General features: G+C 48.9%; 4 protein-coding genes across 4 annotated transcripts; 2 read left to right on the forward strand and 2 right to left on the reverse strand.

Moving 5' to 3' along the window:
• Positions 1–927: 927 nt before the first annotated feature.
• On the forward strand, positions 928–1,585 carry SCP_1204070 (hypothetical protein; the record flags this gene model as incomplete). The annotated part of the gene is made up of 2 exons (XM_027763288.1): positions 928–970; positions 1,026–1,585. 2 exons carry the CDS (start codon positions 928–930, stop codon positions 1,583–1,585), a joined length of 603 nt encoding a protein of 200 aa, XP_027619089.1.
• Positions 1,586–2,354: 769 nt separating this feature from the next.
• Positions 2,355–2,630, reverse strand: SCP_1204080 (hypothetical protein; the record flags this gene model as incomplete). Its single annotated transcript, XM_027763289.1, has 1 exon — positions 2,355–2,630. The coding sequence occupies one exon, from the start codon at positions 2,628–2,630 to the stop codon at positions 2,355–2,357; it is 276 nt and encodes a 91-aa protein (XP_027619090.1).
• A 2,304-nt stretch (positions 2,631–4,934) lies between these two features.
• Positions 4,935–7,671, forward strand: SCP_1204090 (Vacuolar membrane amino acid uptake transporter fnx2; the record flags this gene model as incomplete). Its single annotated transcript, XM_027763290.1, has 12 exons — positions 4,935–5,111; positions 5,225–5,373; positions 5,430–5,445; positions 5,499–5,647; positions 5,696–5,754; positions 5,807–5,891; positions 5,961–6,574; positions 6,630–6,656; positions 6,739–6,813; positions 6,865–6,983; positions 7,075–7,212; positions 7,528–7,671. The coding sequence occupies 12 exons, from the start codon at positions 4,935–4,937 to the stop codon at positions 7,669–7,671; spliced, it is 1,752 nt and encodes a 583-aa protein (XP_027619091.1).
• A 2,268-nt stretch (positions 7,672–9,939) lies between these two features.
• On the reverse strand, positions 9,940–12,860 carry SCP_1204100 (hypothetical protein; the record flags this gene model as incomplete). Its single annotated transcript, XM_027763291.1, has 2 exons — positions 9,940–10,075; positions 12,844–12,860. 2 exons carry the CDS (start codon positions 12,858–12,860, stop codon positions 9,940–9,942), a joined length of 153 nt encoding a protein of 50 aa, XP_027619092.1.
• Positions 12,861–21,796: the final 8,936 nt, after the last annotated feature.

Raw genomic sequence — 21,796 nt, forward strand, 5'->3', positions numbered from 1 at the left:
ACTGTTATGCTCCGACTAGTATCTGACTTGTGGTGTAGTTATGCTCATGCTGCTCATATCTGTGTGCGATCCATGATGTTGTGTGCGTTCAATGGACTGAAATCAAGGTGAGTGTACGCATAAATGGCTCCTACAGGCATGAAGGATCCAGAGACGGGATGTAAGCCGTCGAAGTCGAGGATATCACCTAGGTTTATCTAAAATCCGGTCGACAGCGGCATTGTGCCCACAAATGTCCCAATATGGCGCTCTGCAACCCAAACTCATCATAATTTCCGTCGCCGCTTTATCGTATTGTGGACGGATTAGTATGTATTTCATGTTTTTACTGTGGATTGTGAGGTCATCTTCGAGGACCACCGTGGTTTACTCAAGCGACCATCTGAGCTCGTTGACCCGTTCGGGGCCTGTCATCGTCAAATCTTCGCACGATCCACATCGCGTATGTGACTCCACTCTAACTATTTTTCGTGTCTTCGACTGAATCTCTTCTCGTGTTGTGTCTTTTCGACAAGGACAAAGACCTGCGCAGACTCACGGGGACCAAGAGATGCTGCGCAAGAAAAAAATTGAAACACTGCGAATCTTGAGAGGGCTCCCAGGATGGCTCGTTGAGCATTGTCTCTCTACTTCCGTCGATGTGAGCCTTCTGAATGGTGAATGCAGGCCCCAAGGAAATCGGTTTGTATACTGCTCTAAGAGAGATATTGGGAAAATAGGTTACAACGCTACGTGATGGTACTGTTTGTTCTTGCTTTCCATTGTGGCTTTGTCATAACGATCTGCATTGTGTATCAGGACAAAGGCTGGGCACGCCACTCAGTAACGTGCTCGCAGTATAAAGCTCGTCTGGTGTCTTCCGCCAACTTTGTCGCAAACAGCTTTCCCCGACCCCTGCAGAACTAGGCTTGCTGTTCGTCTGTCGTCATGGACCAATCGTTCGAGATAGTGGACACCCCCAGCGCCACAGGTAAGCACCACTCCGCCTGCACTCCCTGTGTTCACCATTTGTGACGGCCTACCAGTCCTCTCAGCCACATCCGCTGTTACCGCATCGGACTCGCTATGCGTGTCGCCCATGCTTTCGGACGATCTCTCTCTATTGGAGCCCCCTGCGGCCAAGCCCTCGCTCGAGAAGGTCATGACGGATGTCCCCTCCGCAGTTTCGGAACTCTCAACGGAACCTTCATCTGCCAACTCCGAGTCTGAGTCCGTGACCTCGTTCGATATGCCGACGCCCCACGCGTCCACGCCCATTCTCCCTTATTCCTTCCTCTTGTCTGAGTCACCGCTAAGCGAGGAGGATTTAGACACCCTCATGCAGTACGAGGCCACAATGACGGACATTTCAGAGAAGCCATGCGCACTGTATGACATCGGCGTGCCTGTCGTGAGCCGCACCGCGGGGGTGGCATCTGCAAAGGAGGGCGAGAACATTGCACCGGCGATGCTCTGGCGCAGACGGATCACCTCGGTGGTCATCTGGCTCTGCCAATGTGTGTCGCTGATGTGGCTCATGTTGGTCGCCCTCCTGTTCGTCATCGGAATGTCGAACGAGTACTTTGATTATTACTACCAGCTCTAGAGGATTTCCGCGGTGCTTATGTCGCTCCTCGAAGATGCTCGTCTTGAGGCTGGTTCAGCGGCGTAAGCATTGCAGATGGGAAGGACAATGTTCCGTTACTGGGCTCGGAGGGTTGCGCCATCTGGTCTTAAGGTCCGTATGGTAAATATGTGTAGGCCTAGACTGCATTTTTTTTATTTATCAACGTGGCTTGCTCGCGTTTCATTCGTGTGAACGAGCGCACATAACTTACATGTCGATTTCTGACCAGCTCGTGCTCACAGGCATACTAATAATGAAGTCGAGCTCATGCGACTGCTGATCGCGAGCGATGTGGGACACATTGCTCATCGGCCACCCAACCTGTCGTTTTGTTGTAACCAAAGGTTGTGCGCGTATCCATGACTTGAAGGTACGTTGCGTATGCTGCTGTCTTCCTGACGTCTCCTGGCAGGAAGAAGACATCTAGACGCGTTAGCCCGTCCTTAGTCGGTGCGGAGGAGCTGTTGTTCCTCTGCACCGGTAGTTATGTTCGTAAGTGCTCAGATGTTTAAAAAATTTCTTCACGCTATTATTCCTCGCATTCCTCTGTTTGTTTACCGTGCCAACTGCTTTACAGCCGTACTTGCTCTCGAACGAAGACTGGAAACGCCACTCATCCGCGCGCTGGCAGTATAAAGTCCCGGGCCTCCTGACTTTGCACCGCAGCAGACAGATCTTACCACCCCATTGAGCTTCCGATGGAAACCTCCCGAACGTGTGAGCGCTATGCCGTACCCGTCCTTTCCTACTACACCGACGCTGACACCGATTCACTGCCAGATCTTCCCGCCGCCAACGTGGCGAACCCAAATGCGCCCGATTTAGAGGGCGGCGGCGGAGGCTCATAGGACGGCGGATGGAAACCAGACACCACGCGGTCCAAGACGGAGATCATAGCTCTCGCATTGGCATATAGCGGTATCCTCGCGTGCGTGCTCGCTTTCGTCGCGCTCGTCGCGTTCGTACTCTCCGGCGAGGACGATTCCGTCTGGTTGCACGTACTCTTCTTCGAGGTAGTATACATCTGGATGATACTTTGATTGTGCGTGCTCCAGGACTAAATGCACGACGATCACAGATAACATGTAGCCGTTACAACTGTGCCCGCGCCACTTGCCGTCTTACAACCCAGGGATCCAACATTATCTGTAGAAGAAACTCTGAGCGACACCCGGTCTGCAGCTGGCGAGAACCGCGGCCATGTCGCGTTCGGTGAGAATACCGCTTGTGCACGAGGTTTCAACGTGGCGCATCCGTGTACCAAGGTGCGCGCAAACGCGCCATATCGATCGACTTCCGCGGACCGTCTGCGAACTTCAAGTCCGTTTGTCTTTCTGGAAACTGCACCAATCTGTCATCGCCCTCGTCCTCGTATGCTCTCCTCTCTAGTACTCGAGTAATATACTGATGTTTGTTTTCGCAAGCGATCTGCCGAACGAATCAGTTACGATCGCAAGCGCACCTTTTGGTCCACTTGCGGTCGTAACTACTTTGCTCGGCATGCGACACGCCCACGTATAAATTTTAAGCGTTTACCTCTCTGCACAGTCGTCCAAACGCCGTCGCCCCTTGCGTTCATACTGTAGGTCTCTCAGCGCATCTCTTGTTTTTCGCCCTCTTCTCGCTTGTAAGCTTGTCCCGTCTTTTAGATATATTACTCGGAGTACGATGGAAGATACCTCCGAGTCTGTATCCCGCGAGCGAGTGCTCTTAACAGCGTCAGACCAGATATCCAACCGCCGCGAAATGCGCTTTATATCTCAAACAAAGAACAGCCACGATGATACAATCGAGCATACAACAGACTGTCCACCCCGTGGCTTCCCGTGCATGTAGCGCCATCGCCGTTCCCCAAATGTACGCCACGTCGCTTCACGAACTCGGCGACACCACGCACACCACCCTAGCCAAATATACAGGAAAAGACACGCACCGCGAGGGAACTCCTCGTCGTGTAAGTCCCAGGTCCAGTGCGCACGGCCAAACAGCCAAGCTGGAGATGGGCGCCCCCAGCGCAAAAACGGGTCCTCCTCCGCTCCTCTCCTTCCGAGTCAATTTGAACCGCCTCTACCATCTGCCGCGGCTGCTCGAGAAATCGCGAATCGCCGTCGTGTGTTTGTGTCTCCGCGAGGAAATGCCTTCTTCAGCACGACTTTCTCCATGCAAAAATCGGTACGCGGCACGAACGCGCGAGCTCGAGAGAGGCCTTGCACCGCCTGCACGAGAACGAGTTAGTGAAGCGTGAATTGGGCGTGTGGAAGATAGGACGGTGCGATATCGCCAGCTCGTGACAGACGCGAAGGATGCGTCATGCAGAACATGCCGTCGACGGGCAAATTCTCCATGACCCGATTTGGAGCATAGAAGACATCGGCATCGCGCACCCGTCGTTGTCCTAAATTGCTGCTCGACGACGCAGGTATTGAAATATTGACTCTTGAGTTGCGTTTGCTTATCGGCGGACGAAAGTGACGGATACGCGGTAAGTCCTGTCATCCGGATTGGAGGTGGAGGCGATGTGGGCTATTGCATAAAGATACGAGGCTTGGGGAGCAACGACTAGCGAACGCCTATGCAGAACATGGAAAAGCACTTCCCTGGGCGCGACGCGAAAGGGATGAGAAGGCGATTGCGATAGCTCGGACAGATCTGTGTCAAGAAACGCACAACTGGCCAGGGAACTATTTCGGCGGATGATCTGCGGAGCGAGGAAGGAAAGATTCTCGTCTGGGGTATGATCTAGAAAATCGCGACCAGGACATCCACCGGGCAGATCGTCGATCGTCGTGTCGAATGAGTCGGTAGCCCGCCGTCCCCCCTCTCCCCCCTCAGCCAAATGCAAAAGTCGTCGCTGAACTGAGACGCCTAAAGTGAAGTTGTCGCTTTGCATGTTAAAGGACGACAGTTTCGCGTCAGGCGCCCCACTTGAGAAAGTCCGACATCTCGCAGATTTGCAGCGGCTGTGCTCGACCACGCAGGATGGTAGAAGGCTGAGTGCTGAGCATGGATAGAGGGCGATCAGCCAGGAGGAGTTGTGTCAAAGACTGATCAACAAGAGGCGCACAAGGTTCTCGACGATCAGATGCAGGGGAACACAGGCAGTCTGCGTGTCGAGTGGATCGTCGGTGGCCGTCGTCGCACGACAGGTAACGCCAGGCTGAGCTCAGATGATGTGACACCTACCTACATGAAGTAGATAGACGCTCGTGGACCCATCACGATCGGCGAAACGCATTCGAAACTCGAGCTCCCGCCGCTGCTCCTCCGCCAAACCCGCCGCGCTCTCCCTCCTCCTCTTCCTCCTTCTCTTACCCTCGCGTTCGCTGCCATGGCCGACGAAGCGACCCCGCTCCTGCGCGACCCCGACTCAAAAGACGACCAGATCGTCGCTTACACCGAGCCCATCGAGGCCAATGCCTCCAGTCGCGCTTCGGAAGTGGGCGATCCAGAAGGCAGCCCCGCGGAGGAGGAAGTCTTGAAGCCCAAGGCGTCCATCAGAGCCGTCGTACGTTCTCCCACTTTGTCCGCTGTATGTGCGCCGGTCGGGCTGCTGAGTATGCGCGTGCTGCGGCGCACGACAGCGGGACTCCACAAGCTAATGTTCCTACCCTGCAACAGATGGTCCCCATGATGCTGGGCATCTTCCTCGTCGCCATGGACCAGACCATCGTCACCGCCACCTACGCCTCCATCGGTTCCCAGTTCGAGTCCCTCCAGAACACCAGCTGGATCGCCACCGGGTACATGCTCACCCTCACCAGCTTCCAGTGCGCCTCCCCACCGTTCCACTCCTGATCCCTGACCCTGACGTGCGTCCCGACAGGCCGCTCTACGGCAAGGTCAGTCTACCCCCGACGCGCGACCGCGAACGATCTCATTCACGCGTTCGCAGCTGAGCGACATCTTCGGCCGGAAAGCGTGCCTCATCTTCGCATACGCCGTCTTCGCCCTCGGCTCCCTCTTCTGCGGGCTCGCGCGCAGCATGCCACAGCTCATCGTCGCCCGCGCCGTCGCCGGCATCGGTGGCGGGGGCATGTCGACGTGAGCACCACGTACGTCCCTGTTGCTTCCAGCTGACCGAAATCCCAGCGTCGCGACTATCATCATGTCCGACGTCGTACCGCTGAGGAAGCGCGGGACGTGGCAAGGTGCGCCTCCACACACCTCACACGCTTACGACTGCCCCAATAACGCGAACAGGAATCGCAAACATCGCGTTCGCCTCGGGCTCCGCGACCGGCGCGCCCCTCGGCGGTGTCCTCGCAGACACGATCGGCTGGAGATGGTAACTACGCCCCAAACACCTCCGTTCCGCCGCGCGCTGACAGATGGCGGGGGGGTTGCACCCGCACAGGGCGTTCCTGCTGCAAGTCCCGCTGACCGTCCTCGCCATCCTCTCCGTCGCGCTCGGGCTGCGCCTCCCGCGGGCCGACAACGCGGCCTTCCGCGCGAAGCTGCGCCGCGTCGACTTTGGGGGCGCCTTCACCCTCGTCCTCGCCGTCTTCGCGCTGCTGCTCGCGCTCGACCGCGGCGCGAACGCCGCGTGGCGCGCGCCGCTCACGCTCTGCGCCTTCGCCGTCTCCGCCCTCGCCTTCGCGCTCTTCGCGCTCGTCGAGACGCGCGTGGCGGCGGAGCCGCTCGCGCCGCGGCACATCGTGGCGAGCGGGGCGCTGCTCGCGAGCTACCTGTGCAACCTGCTCGTGAACGGGGTGTTCTTCGTGATCACGTTCCACGTGCCGCTGTTCCTGCAGGCGGTGCGGGGGCTCGGCGCGGCGCGCGCGGGGGCGGCGCTGATACCGTGCATCGCGGGCGGCGTGAGCGCGAGCGTGCTGAGCGGGCTGGTGATGCAGGCGACCGGGCGGTATTATTGGCTGACGGTGGGCGCGTTTGGGGTGACGCTGGCGGGGGCGGTGTTGGTTGCGCTGGAGGCGGGGGCGGTGGGGTTCGATATGGTGTGGCTCTGCGTCGGTGTGTGTGTGAGCTCTGTGTGTGTGTCCTGATGTGTCCTGATATGTGTTGGCAGGTCTGTTTGCGATGAACTTTGGAGGCGGTATGTACGCGGAACGCGTGTTCCTTTTTTTCCTTTTTCCTATAGCGATTATTTTTTTACGCGTTTCATTTGTGTTTGGCAGGTGCGAGCCTGACGACGACGCTCATCGCGCTCATCGCGAACGCCGGGCCGGCGGACCAGGCGGTCGCCACCGCCGGTGCGTCCCCTCTCCAATTCCTACTCCTGTCATAATTAACGCGCCGCGCAGTGTCCTACCTCTTCCGCTCGCTCGGCTCCGTCGTCTTCCTCTCGCTGGGCACGACCCTCTCGCAGGAGGTGCTCCGCGCGCGGCTGCGTGCGGGCCTCTCGGGGGCGGACGTCGACGAGGTGCGTTTTCCCTTCCTTCCCTGCCTTCTCTTCCCCTTCCCCTTTACCTTCCGCCGCCGAGTGGACTGGAGCTGACACTGACGCTGGGCAGATTATCGAGCACGTGCGCGCGTCGCTCGCGTACGTGGGCGAGCTCCCGCCGGCGGTGCGCGCGGTCGTGCGGGAGGCGTATGCGGCGGGCGTGCAGGCTGCGCTGTGGTTCGCGGTCGGGCTCGCCGGGCTGGGGCTGGTGTGTGCGGTGTTTGTAAGGGAGCGGGCGTTGGTGCGGTGATGCATATGCATCGTCTGGGGGGGGGGGGGGGGGGGGGGTTCGTTGGATACGCTTGGAGCTGCGGTTGGGGATTGGGTTTATTTGAGTGTGCTGCTGCGTGTATGCTGTTCTCTGCTATATCATTCGCTTATCTATCTAGCGGGTTTATGTCCTGTGCTCAGAGAATGTGGTTACGGTGCTCGTCGCATTTATTCTCGCACGCGCTCGCGTTGCTGGGGGGATGCGACGCTGACCTTGATGTGATTCCCGACGTCCCCTGAAGGCCAACTGTAGGACCATCCTGACCAGGACCAACTGGACAATGTTGGAACCCTCACCATCTCTTCCTTTTCATCCAGTGCGGGGGGTGCACCGTCGTCGTCGGATATGGTGGGATACGGCGATCGGGGGCGAGACGAGTTCAGCGCGCGTATATGAGTGGTGCTAGGCGTGGATGGGAGGGCAGTACTCAGTCGCTTGCCGGTGCGTCTTATCGCGGAGGGTCCGAGGTGCTGCGAAGCGGGGTTATGAGGCCTCCTAGGACGATTGTAGGGTCGCTGAGGGCAGGCAACCCCAACCCTAGGGTGGGGGTTCCCCGAGCGGACGCTAGGGGTACGCGTCCCCTTTGGGAAGGAGGCCATTGCCGAACCCTACGGACCGTGCCGTAGGGCACGTGCGCCATCAGTAGCACTGGTGAGGGGCCTCTGACCTGCGCGGCCGTCGCGGACGACCATGCGTGGAAAGGCACAGGTGGCTGCACAGGCGAGGTGGCGCGGGGGGGGGCAAAGCATGCTGGTCATGAGTGGCCGTCGTAGACGACCGTTCGAGTTGCATGGGGTGCCAGGTCTAAGTTGAACTTGAGCCAAGGCTAGGTACGTGTCTGCTTTGGGAAGGAGGCTGTTGCCCAACACTACAAAAGGTGCTGCAGGCACGTGCACCATCACTAGCGCTGGTGAGGGGCCACTGTCCTGCGTGGCCGTCGTGGACGGCCATGCACGGAGAGGCTCCACTGGCTGCATAGGCCAGGTGGCACAGGAGGTAAACCACGCTGGCCACGAGTGGCCGTCCTGGACGGCCGTTCGAGGTGCATGAACTGCCAGTACTGAGTGGAACCTGAGCCAAGGCTAGGTACGTGTCTGCTTTGGGAAGGAGGCTGTTGCCCAACACTACAAAAGGTGCTGCAGGCACATGCACCATCACTAGCGCTGGTGAGGGGCCGCTGTCCTGCGTGGCCGTCGTGGACGGCCATACATGGTGGTGGTGGTGTATTACCGACATAGGTCCCAGTTAGGAATGCTGGGCTGCCACTGTAGTAAGCATATGATAAACTAGACCTGTAGTAATGTACTACGCAATCATGATATGTATTATTACAGCGACATATCCATAACCAATGCCACTTCAAAAGCCTCATACTCCTCAACCATAGCTCGCGGCCAAAAGAGGCTCAGATGGCTGCATGGGTCAGGTGGCACAGTCAGCAAAGCACAGCGGCTGTGAGTGGCCGTCCTGGACGGCCATCTGCTGTAGTGGCCACCAGGGGGACAGACCACAAGTGGCAGTCCAGGAAGGCCATGTACAGCTTGCACAAGAAATGGCCTTCCCGGACGGCCACCTGTGGCACTGACCATGAGTGGCCATCCTGGACGGCCACCTACTGTCGTGGCCACCAGAGGGATAAACCAAGTGGCAGTCCAGGAAGGCCATGCATGGCTTGCACAAAAAATGGCCTTCCTCGACGGCCACCTGTGGTACTGACCATGAGTGGCCATCCTGGATGGCCATCTGCTGTACTGGCCATGAGAGTGACAAACTACAAGTGGCAGTCCGGGAAGGCCATGTACAGCTTGTACAAGAAATGGCCTTCCCGGACGGCCACCTGCTGCAGTGGCCACCAGAGGGATAAAGCACAAGTGGCAGTCCAGGAAGGCCATGCATAGCTTGCACAAAAAATGGCCTTCCCGGAAGGCCACCTGTGGTACTGACCATGAGTGGCCATCCTGGACAGCCATCTGCTGTACTGGCCATGAGAGTGACAAACCACAAGTGGCAGTCCAGGAAGGCTATGAACAGCTTGCACAAGAAATGGCCTTCTCGGACGGCCACCTGCTGCAGTGGCCACCAGAGAGACAGACCACAAGTGGCAGTCCAGGAAGGTCATGCATAGCTTGCACAAAAAATGGCCTTCCTCGACGGCCACCTGTGGTACAGACCATGAGTGGCCGTCGCGGACGGCCATCTGCTGTAGTGGCCATGAGAGTGACAAACCACAAGTGGCAGTCCAGGCAGGCCATGTACAGCTTGTACAAGAAATGGCCTTCCCGGACGGCCACCTGTGATACTGACCAGGAGTGGCTGTCCTGGACGGTCACTGCTGCAATAGCTGCCTGAGGGACAAACCACAAGTGGCAGTCCAGGAAGGCCATAAATGGCTTGCACAAGAAATGGCCGTCCCGGACGGCCACCTGTGGTACTGACTATAGGTGGTCATCTTGGACGGCCATCTGCTTCAATGACCTTCACAAGGATGAACAATAAGTGGTAGTACTGGAAGGCCATACATGACATACCTAATAAACGCTCATCTCAGACTGCCACTGAGGGTACTAACAAACTTACACGGCCGTCCTGGACGGCCACCTACAGTACTTATCAGAAAAACAGATGTATCGTTTCAGGTGTCGGGTGTCACCCATATATAGCAAGTCACCTTCCTTTTATGGAGTCACCCGAGGTGTTCAAGGTGTCGAGGGTGACCGGGTGACCAGGTGTTCGAGGTGTCGAAGGTGACCGGGTGACCAGGTGACCAGGTGACCGAGGTGTCGGAGGTGACCCGGGGTGACTGTAGGCCGCATACAGATAACTGTAGACCACATACAGAGTACTGTAGGCCACTCTAGACCGCATACAGAATGCTACAGACCGCATACAGAGCACTACAAACCACTCTAGATCGCATACAGACCACTCTAGACCGCATACAGAATGCTATAGACCACATACAGACCACTATAGACCGCGTACAGACCACTATAGAGCGCATACAGACCACTAGAGAGTGCATACAGATCACTATAGACCATCGTAGACCACGTACAGACCACTATAGACCGCATACAGAGCACTACAGACCACTCTAGACCGCATACAGAATGCTACAGATCGCATACAGACCACTATAGACCATTATAGACCGCGTACAGAATGCTATAGACCGCATACAGACCACTATAGGCCACATACAGAATACCGTACGCCACATACAGAGTACTATACATTGCATACGAACGTTTATAGACCACATACCGACGTTCGTAGACCTACAGTACTTATCAGAAAAACAGATGTATCGTTTCAGGTGTCGGGTGTCACCCATATATAGCAAGTCACCTTCCTTTTATGGAGTCACCCGAGGTGTTCGAGGTGTCGAGGGTGACCGGGTGACCAGGTGTTCGAGGTGTCGAAGGTGTTAGAGGTGACCAGGTGACCAGGTGACTGAGGTGTCGGAGGTGACCCGGGGTGACTGTAGGCCGCATACAGATAACTGTAGACCGCATACAGAGTACTGTAGGCCACTGTAGATCGCATACAGAATGCTATAGGCCACATACAGAATGCTACAGACCGCATACAGAGCACTACAGACCACTCTAGACCGCATACAGAATGCTATAGATCGCATACAAACCACTATAGACCATTATAGACTGCGTACAGAATGCTATAGACCGCATACAGACCACTATAGACCGCATACAGAATGCTATAAGCCACTATAGGCCACATACAGAATACCGTACGCCACATACAGAGTACTATACATTGCATACGAACGTTTATAGACCACATACCGACGTTCGTAGACCTACAGTACTTATCAGAAAAACAGATGTATCGTTTCAGGTGTCGGGTGTCACCCATATATAGCAAGTCACCTTCCTTTTATGGAGTCACCTGAGGTGTTCGAGGTGTCGAGGGTGACCGGGTGACCAGGTGTTCGAGGTGTCGAAGGTGACCGGGTGACCAGGTGACCAGGTGACTGAGGTGTCGGAGGTGACCCGGGGTGACTGTAGGCCGCATACAGATAACTGTAGACCACATACAGAGTACTGTAGGCCACTCTAGACCGCATACAGAATGCTACAGACCGCATACAGAGCACTACAAACCACTCTAGATCGCATACAGACCACTCTAGACCGCATACAGAATGCTATAGACCACATACAGACCACTATAGACCGCGTACAGACCACTATAGAGCGCATACAGACCACTAGAGAGCGCATACAGATCACTATAGACCATCGTAGACCACGTACAGACCACTATAGACCGCATACAGAGCACTACAGACCACTCTAGACCGCATACAGAATGCTACAGATCGCATACAGACCACTATAGACCATTATAGACCGCGTACAGAATGCTATAGACCGCATACAGACCACTATAGGCCACATACAGAATACCGTACGCCACATACAGAGTACTATACATTGCATACGAACGTTTATAGACCACATACCGACGTTCGTAGACCTACAGTACTTATCAGAAAAACAGATGTATCGTTTCAGGTGTCGGGTGTCACCCATATATAGCAAGTCACCTTCCTTTTATGGAGTCACCCGAGGTGTTCGAGGTGTCGAGGGTGACCGGGTGACCAGGTGTTCGAGGTGTCGAAGGTGTTAGAGGTGACCAGGTGACCAGGTGACCGAGGTGTCGGAGGTGACCCGGGGTGACTGTAGGCCGCATACAGATAACTGTAGACCGCATACAGAGTACTGTAGGCCACTGTAGATCGCATACAGAATGCTATAGGCCACATACAGAATGCTACAGACCGCATACAGAGCACTACAGACCACTCTAGACCGCATACAGAATGCTATAGATCGCATACAGACCACTATAGACCATTATAGACTGCGTACAGAATGCTATAGACCGCATACAGACCACTATAGACCGCATACAGAATGCTATAAGCCACTATAGGCCACATACAGAATACCGTACGCCACATACAGAGTACTATACATTGCATACGAACGTTTATAGACCACATACCGACGTTCGTAGACCTACAGTACTTATCAGAAAAACAGATGTATCGTTTCAGGTGTCGGGTGTCACCCATATATAGCAAGTCACCTTCCTTTTATGGAGTCACCCGAGGTGTTCGAGGTGTCGAGGGTGACCGGATGACCAGGTGTTCGAGGTGTCGAAGGTGACCGGGTGACCAGGTGACCAGGTGACTGAGGTGTCGGAGGTGACCCTGGGTGACTGTAGGCCGCATACAGATAACTGTAGACCGCATACAGAGTATTGTAGGCCTCTCTAGACCGCATACAGAATGCTATAGGCCACATACAGAATGCTATAGGCCACATACAGAATGCTACAGACCGCATACAGAGCACTACAAACCACTCTAAATCGCATACAAATCACTCTAGATCGCATACAGACCACTCTAGACCGCATACAGAATGCTATAGACCACATACAGACCACTATAGGCCATTATAGACCACATACAGACCACTATAGACTGCGTACAGACCACTATAGACTGCATACAGACCACTATAGATTGCATACAGAATACTGTACACCATGTACAGGTTACTATACACCACATAGGAACATTTATAGATGACATACTGATATTTGTAGATCACATACAAATAATCGTAGATGGCATACAAATATTGCTAAGTGGCATACAAATATTTCTAAGTGGCATACAAATATTTCTAAGTGGCAAATTCGCCCGTGGTAAATAGTTGTATGTCGCTTAGATATGTTGCTTAGAAATATTTGTATGCTGTCTATGAATGTTGGTATGTGGTCTATAAATGTTGGTATGAGGGCTACAACACTCTGTATGTGGTGTATAGTGCTCTGTATGCGGTCTGTAGCATTCTGTAAGTGGTCTATAGCATTCTGTATGCGGTCTATAGCACTCTATAGCATTATGTATGTGGTATTTGTATGCCACTTAGAAATGTTGGTATGTCGCTTACGATGCTCTGTATGTTGCTCATGGTAAGCATTCGTATGTCGCTTAGAAATATTTGTATGCCACCTAAAGATATTTGTACGCCGCTTACAAATGTCAGTATGTCGGTTACATTTCTTTGTACATGGTTTACTATGCTCTGTATGTCATCTGTGGTATTCTGTATGCTGTCTATGGTACGCCTTGGTATGTTGCTTACAAGTATTTTTTGTATGCCACTTAGAAATATTTGTATGCCACTTAGAAATATTTGTATGCCACTTAGCAATATTTGTATGCCATCTACGATTATTTGTATGTGATCTACAAATATCAGTATGTGATCTATAAATGTTCCTATGTGGTGTATAGTAACCTGTACATGGTGTACAGTATTCTGTATGCAATCTATAGTGGTCTGTATGCAGTCTATAGTGGTCTGTACGCAGTCTATAGTGGTCTGTATGTGGTCTATAATGGCCTATAGTGGTCTGTATGTGGTCTATAGCATTCTGTATGCGGTCTAGAGTGGTCTGTATGCGATCTAGAGTGATTTGTATGCGATTTAGAGTGGTTTGTAGTGCTCTGTATGCGGTCTGTAGCATTCTGTATGTGGCCTATAGCATTCTGTATGTGGCCTATAGCATTCTGTATGCGGTCTAGAGAGGCCTACAATACTCTGTATGCGGTCTACAGTTATCTGTATGCGGCCTACAGTCACCCAGGGTCACCTCCGACACCTCAGTCACCTGGTCACCTGGTCACCCGGTCACCTTCGACACCTCGAACACCTGGTCATCCGGTCACCCTCGACACCTCGAACACCTCGGGTGACTCCATAAAAGGAAGGTGACTTGCTATATATGGGTGACACCCGACACCTGAAACGATACATCTGTTTTTCTGATAAGTACTGTAGGTCTACGAACGTCGGTATGTGGTCTATAAACGTTCGTATGCAATGTATAGTACTCTGTATGTGGCGTACGGTATTCTGTATGTGGCCTATAGTGGCTTATAGCATTCTGTATGCGGTCTATAGTGGTCTGTATGCGGTCTATAGCATTCTGTACGCAGTCTATAATGGTCTATAGTGGTCTGTATGCGATCTATAGCATTCTGTATGCGGTCTAGAGTGGTCTGTAGTGCTCTGTATGCGGTCTGTAGCATTCTGTATGTGGCCTATAGCATTCTGTATGCGATCTACAGTGGCCTACAGTACTCTGTATGCGGTCTACAGTTATCTGTATGCGGCCTACAGTCACCCCGGGTCACCTCCGACACCTCGGTCACCTGGTCACCTGGTCACCTCTAACACCTTCGACACCTCGAACACCTGGTCACCCGGTCACCCTCGACACCTCGAACACCTCGGGTGACTCCATAAAAGGAAGGTGACTTGCTATATATGGGTGACACCCGACACCTGAAACGATACATCTGTTTTTCTGATAAGTACTGTAGGTCTACGAACGTCGGTATGTGGTCTATAAACGTTCGTATGCAATGTATAGTACTCTGTATGTGGCGTACGGTATTCTGTATGTGGCCTATAGTGGTCTGTATGCGGTCTATAGCATTCTGTACGCGGTCTATAATGGTCTATAGTGGTCTGTATGCGATCTGTAGCATTCTGTATGCGGTCTAGAGTGGTCTGTAGTGCTCTGTATGCGGTCTATAGTGGTCTGTACGTGGTCTACGATGGTCTATAGTGATCTGTATGCGCTCTCTAGTGGTCTGTATGCGCTCTATAGTGGTCTGTACGCGGTCTATAGTGGTCTGTATGTGGTCTATAGCATTCTGTATGCGGTCTAGAGTGGTCTGTATGCGATCTAGAGTGGTTTGTAGTGCTCTGTATGCGGTCTGTAGCATTCTGTATGCGGTCTAGAGTGGCCTACAGTACTCTGTATGTGGTCTACAGTTATCTGTATGCGGCCTACAGTCACCCCGGGTCACCTCCGACACCTCGGTCACCTGGTCACCTGGTCACCCGGTCACCTTCGACACCTCGAACACCTGGTCACCCGGTCACCCTCGACACCTCGAACACCTCAGGTGACTCCATAAAAGGAAGGTGACTTGCTATATATGGGTGACACCCGACACCTGAAACGATACATCTGTTTTTCTGATAAGTACTGTAGGTTGTGCTTCTAAAATATGATGGTGTCGGGTGTCACCCATATATAGCAAGTCACCTTCCTTTTATGGAGTCACCCGAGGTGTTCGAGGTGTCGAGGGTGACCGGGTGACCAGGTGTTCGAGGTGTCGAAGGTGTTAGAGGTGACCAGGTGACAGGGTGATCAAGGTGTCAGAGGTGTCAGAGGTGTCAGAGATGTTTGAGGTGACCAGGATGACCAGGTGCCAAGGGTGACCAGGTGACAGGGTAATTGAGGTGTCAGAGGTGTTAGAGGTGACCAGGGTGACCAGGTGTCAAGGGTGACCAGGTGTCAAGGGTGACCAGGTGACAGGGTAATTGAGGTGTCAGAGGTGTTAGAGGTGTCAGAGGTGACCAGGTGACAGGGTGATCGAGGTGTCAGAGGTGACCAGGTGACTAGGTGACTGATCAAGGTGTTACAGGTGGTAGAGGTGTTGGAGGTAGTAAAGTGGTAGAGGTGTTAAAAGTATTAGAGGAAATGATTAGATATCTGAATGTCAATATGTTAAAATGATTAGATATACAAATAACAAAAATACCAGATAACAGAGATAACTTAGGCTATAGGTGAGTGAGGTAATTTAGGTGAGTTACTGTTGAGGCAATAATAGTCCAATTTAGATTTTGAGATTTTTTAAATATGTAAATGCTAGTAATCATATTAATATTCTTATATAATCTTGGTAAAGTGTGCTTTTATTAGACTTTATATTTAATACAGTGCTTAAGCCATTTTTATGTCAATTGGTCTGTTTATATCATATACTGACATTAATCTTTGCTGCAGCACACTGCTGCTACAGTATGGTAGCCTGTGCGGTTGCAATAACTTATGAGATAAATACGGACAGCTCATAAGTTAGGAAGGCAATGATGAGCAATGTGTACTCCACTTCACTGATGCTGATCTCAAGGTTCAGAAGTTCTTCATGCCTCACATGAATGTGGTCAAATTTGATATGGAGATTTGTGCCAGATGTGTAATGTAAATTCAAGAACTGCGTTCATCTAATTAGTATAAATGATGGCACTTAGGTTAGGTGACAGTATCCTTGTGGTAATGATATGTTGCTATTTCTGTGACAAGCCACAAAGGTGGAGTATGAGTGGAATCAAGCCTGCATAAGGTCTGAAGTGCAGGAAAGGAGAAAGTCTATTCTAGAAGTATGAGGTGGGAAGCCCAATAGTGTAGCTAGCAAAATTTTGTAGTTGCAACACTGAAAACACGTGAGAGATAAAATTGCACTGTTATGATCTTAAATTTTAAAAACTTCTATGAGATAGTTATCTTAGAGAAGGTACATGACATTGTAGGTTTTTAAAGTAATCCTTTTAAAATGAATATTAATGACTTTTTAGTCATGTTTTTATATAGATTTTATAAAATGACATAATATTATTTTGAAGCCATTTTTCAGCTAAATCTTTTAGAATGCATACCAGTCACTTTTTAGTAATGTTTTTAAATACTTTTTGCAAAACAACATAGTAATATCATTTTGAAGCTATTTTGAAGCTAAGTCTTTCAGAATGAATATTAATGACTTTTTAATAATGTTTGTCTATCAATTTTATAAAATGACAAAGTAGCATTATTTTTAAGCCATTTTTATACTGAGTATTTTAGAATGCATACTAGTCATTTTTAGTGATGTTTTTATATACTTTTTGCAAAATAACGTAGTAATATCATTTTAAAGCCATTTTTGGCTGAGTCTTTTAAAATGCATACTAGGAACTTTTTAATAATGTTTTTATATACTTTTTACAGAACAACATAGTAGTATTATTTTTAAGCAATTTTGAAGATCATTTTTAGGAGAGGCGTACTAATAACTTTTAGTAATATTCTTATACAGTTTTGATAAAAGGACAGAGTAATATTATTTTAAGGCCACATTTTAGATAATCCTACTCTGAGATACTTAGCAATGTGTTAGACTATTATAAGACAGCTATAAATAAATTATTATCTATATTATACTACTTATCAACTGGTATAAAAAAGTTAGTAGGTGACATAGCAGATGTATGAGACTCATGTGATAACCTAACATATTATTGTTATAAAGTGTGTTGCATACTTTAATACACTATTATAAGGTTTTTATAAACTACGCTCAGATGACATCTTATAATTAAGTCAAGAGTATAATATTGTTAGAAGCTTACTATATATTACTAAGCAATACACTAGTTATTGAATAACATTAGAGTCTGTTATAATTCTTTTATTTAAAAAGCACTAGCATTTTCTTGTAACTTGGCATGCTGGACTATTGCAGTATTGTCGTCAAATATTTGTAAATAAAATATTAGATGAATAGCATACTAAAATATTGTAATGCAGTGGTTAATGATATCTAGAGTGGCCAAATAATATTTTAAGTCATTCTAATACTTTATTTCTTTTTAGTATCTGTTACATAAATTTAGTTGAAATAAAAACAGAGTTTCGGAGCTTCAAAAACTTATACATGAACTAAAAAGACCTGAGTTCTTTATACTTATTAGTATAACATCAAATTTTAGTAGATTTTCACCTAAAGTGACTGTTTTGAGTGAATACAAATGATAAAACCTTTAAATAGGTATTAAATAAAAATACAACATGCAATGTAATGCAATGAACCACTTTTCACAAGTAATTAACTACTAAGGAGTAATACAAAATAATTAATACATGTGACAAAAATAATTAGATGATGAGAAAAAGGCAGGACTACAAAACCTCAGGAATCGTTCCTGCCATGCAAAGAAGTTGCCTACTCCCCACAAGTACATTTATATGCACTTCCTGCTGAACTCAATCTATAAATTTCAGATCTTGGTCAGAAAATCTATGGGCTATATTGAGGCGCTGCTGGATAACTGTGCGTGTCACTTGCTGTTCACAAAATTAGTACGTGCATGTGTACACTGAAAATCAGGTAAGAGACTTATGGTGAGCTCTTGAAATTTGATCTTCAACAGGGCAATAATAGCTTATAAAGCTGAAACTGTGTTGGGCTGTCTACCATTTGGCCGCTCTACCAAAGTTTCTGTTGTCCTCAGTGTGTCTTCTCTATGGACACAGTGAGCCACTAAACAAGAACTGCAGAACAATGAACATGGTAACTTACTGCCCGGCATGTTGAGATTGTCGATGTATTAGATGATGGTAAGGAGATAAAATCTTAGAAGACTGTGAAGTAGTCCTCATATTTACTTTCGAATATAGTTTCTCGGGGTTGAAGCTCAAAATGCGACGAAACAAGAGAAAACTAAGAAAATGGATCGTAGCACTGTAGAAAGTGATCCTGATGTTTTGAGGATAACACTATCAGATTCAGCTTAAAAAACTGATTACGATGCCTATTTGATTTATTAAAATCTGAGTACATGGGCTGAGTTCACAAATCTTGTCCAAATGTAATAGGCTAACTTCCAACACATGGCTGAGTTTAGAAATCTTATCAATGAATGTTGCTCATTAACAAGATTTCTAAACTCATCATGTGTTGAAACTCAGACAATTGCCGTGCAGGCAGTGCCTATACTTAGCATTAACCTTGGTATAAACTCTTGGTGCTTGTTATTTACTTGCTAGTTTCAAAAGTCAATCTATCACTTTGTAGGCTACTGTAAGGCCTTTATAAACTGGTACTAGGTGGTATACTAAACTATTATAAGCATCTTATAAACTTGCGGATGACAACATTTAGTAGAGATTACTAGAAACTATTGTAGGTTACTAAATTGATTTACAAAGCAATATCAGGTGATATATTCAGACTATTGTAAGCTCATTACAAACTGATACTAAAGAGTAAGTATATTAGGAGCCAGTATAATAGACTATTGTTGACTTGCTGAATATTGCTACATAATATACCAAGAGTCAGTAGGCAATTTTGTAAACTATTGTAAGGCCCTTATTAACTCATATAACTTAGTATAGTGGAACATTGTAGAATACTTACTAGACATAATTAGATGGCATACTGAGAGTTAGTGGAAAATATAAGAACAATTTCTTATATACATTTTATGTTACGCGGCAGTGAAACACAAGCATCAAGTCGAGTTATCACAAGACAAAGTCTTAGTCTAAGACACAAGTCTGTTCAAGAGACACTTTGGGCAATATCCTCACACTGAAGGTCGATTAGAGTTCATTCTTATAACTCGCAGTAGCTGTCTGCTACCAATGGTCGATCTCAGTCAAAGGCAAGTGAAGAGCTGGTTTAATGGTAACCAGGTTGAGATGGGGATCCAGCTCGATGAGACTAACTACTCATACAAAAGGTATCTGTAGTACTACGCAGTAATACAAGATTGTTCATTGGCTGGATAAGGTAAAATGATATCTGGGCAAGGTGACAGCGAGGAAGTAATATGTATGGGAATGCTGAGTAAGATTGTGAGAGATAATCAGTACTAATGGAGATAACAAGTCGTGCATCAGAACAAGGTAGCAATGAGGTGAATATACGTATCTCGCATGTGCGATAAAAAGAAGATCCAGAGTTGAATCCGGCATAACCCTAGAATAGGGGTTCTGGATATCTGAATAGAAAATTGGAGGTTACGCTCCGATGAGTCACATGGTAAATCACGGAGTCCAGTAAAGTAAAGGGAACAAAGAAAAGATAAAAGAAAAGACATGCCATAACTGAGAAGTGTTATAACATCAGCTCCCGTCTAACGTTTCTTGTCCCACAAGAGAAATTGTAGTTGTTACCATTGTCGGGGGCAGTCATGAACATAATGATCACTTTCACATCTGTAGCATGTTCATCGGCCGGTTTGTGGTCCTTGTTCATGCGTACGTCCATCATGGTAGGGATTACTGCAATGTGAAGAAGTAGATACAGGTGAGAAGGAGAATTGTGACAGTGGGGATCGACCGATGGATACGTGTGAACGAGGAGAGTGAGGTCAAACAGGAATTGGTTCTGGCGATGAGCGAGGAGTAGATGCGGGTATTGCATTATTGGCATATCTGAGGATGTGTCCGATATCTTCATCTCCATGCTCCCTCCAGATTTCCTGTGCTGTATGGGTGACCGTATAAAGACCAGACTTGATCAACTCTGGTTCAGGCCCTACTCATTATATCATCTGCTGAGATGAGCTCTTGTCTGGCCATTTGCATCCACTCAACCATTTCTAATGCTCGCTGCATAGAAATCACCACCTGTTGATCTTGTGGGCGATTCCGTAGAGTAATGAGAATATCTGTGAAGTTGACAGGAATGCAGATCGCTGAAATCAGATGTGTGGCAAATTCTTGTTCGTCCGATGTGTGACTGTGTTCGATTGAAGGTGAGGGTGATGAGACACAGATAAAGGGTGTTTGTGTTCGAGAAGGTACTCCATTAACCAGTGTAGGTGATGCGAGAGTATTTATAATTATGAAAGTGACTTTGGCAAGTATGTTGTTGACAAGAGCATCGATGGCAGAAGTAGACATTGATGATACATTGTTTTCTCCTCCTTTTATACCTTTCAGTCATTAAGAGGATCACAGTTATCTGTGATATGAAATAGAATATTGTGGATGTGGGTGACAATCAAATAGATGAAAATCTATTGGGCAATAGAGAGTATTCTCACAGAGATAGGAACTGTCTGATCAGTTCCAAGCATTGTTCTGATCATCTCAACTGTTAGCATGTGGGTTGTCTCGTGTGAAGAGCATGTGCTCAATGAGTCATCTGATAAGGATTCAGTGGATGATCCAAAGGAAAGCAAGGGTTGTGCAGTGGAGGACGATTAGGAAGATAATGAGGAAGGTCATCGCAATAGCAATTTCAGTTCCCTCATCCTTTACTGAATTCCCCTGGTCCTTTTATATGCACCGAGGGTTTGCTTTGCGTTCTGCAAATTGTGGGCAGGTTCCCATAAGTTTTCTGCTGATGATTCCTTTTACTTGACTAAGTACCTCAGATGACCTCGGTATGTCTTATGATTCAGAATGGCTTTGACTTCGTATTCTTCTTCATTATCAATGACATTAGGTGGTGGGTTTATGTAATTCGGACCATGTATGTCATTCTCACGATAAGGAGATAGAAGGGCAGCATGGAATACGGAATGAACTCATCAGGTCCTTGGAAGTTTGAGATGATGGTTGGCTGGTCCGATGACTTTAACAATTTCAAATGGTCCCTCACACTTAGGTGCTATTTTGCACAAGGCATAGTTGACCTTCAGATTCCTCAAGTCTAGCCAGACCTTCTGTCCTAGTGTAAACTTCGGTGATCCTTGTCTGACTCGGTCTGCCATTTGTTGTCGGGCTAATGCATGGCTAATGCTTCTAGCCTTATCTTCTGTAACATGTCGAGCCTGGATTCAACCAATAGAATGTTCATGGTTGGGAATATGTAACAATGAGCATGGCCTCAGACATA

This window comes from Sparassis crispa, assembly GCF_003851025.1.
Source record: "Sparassis crispa DNA, contig_000010F, whole genome shotgun sequence".
In the NCBI taxonomy this organism is placed as follows: domain Eukaryota; kingdom Fungi; phylum Basidiomycota; class Agaricomycetes; order Polyporales; family Sparassidaceae; genus Sparassis; species Sparassis crispa.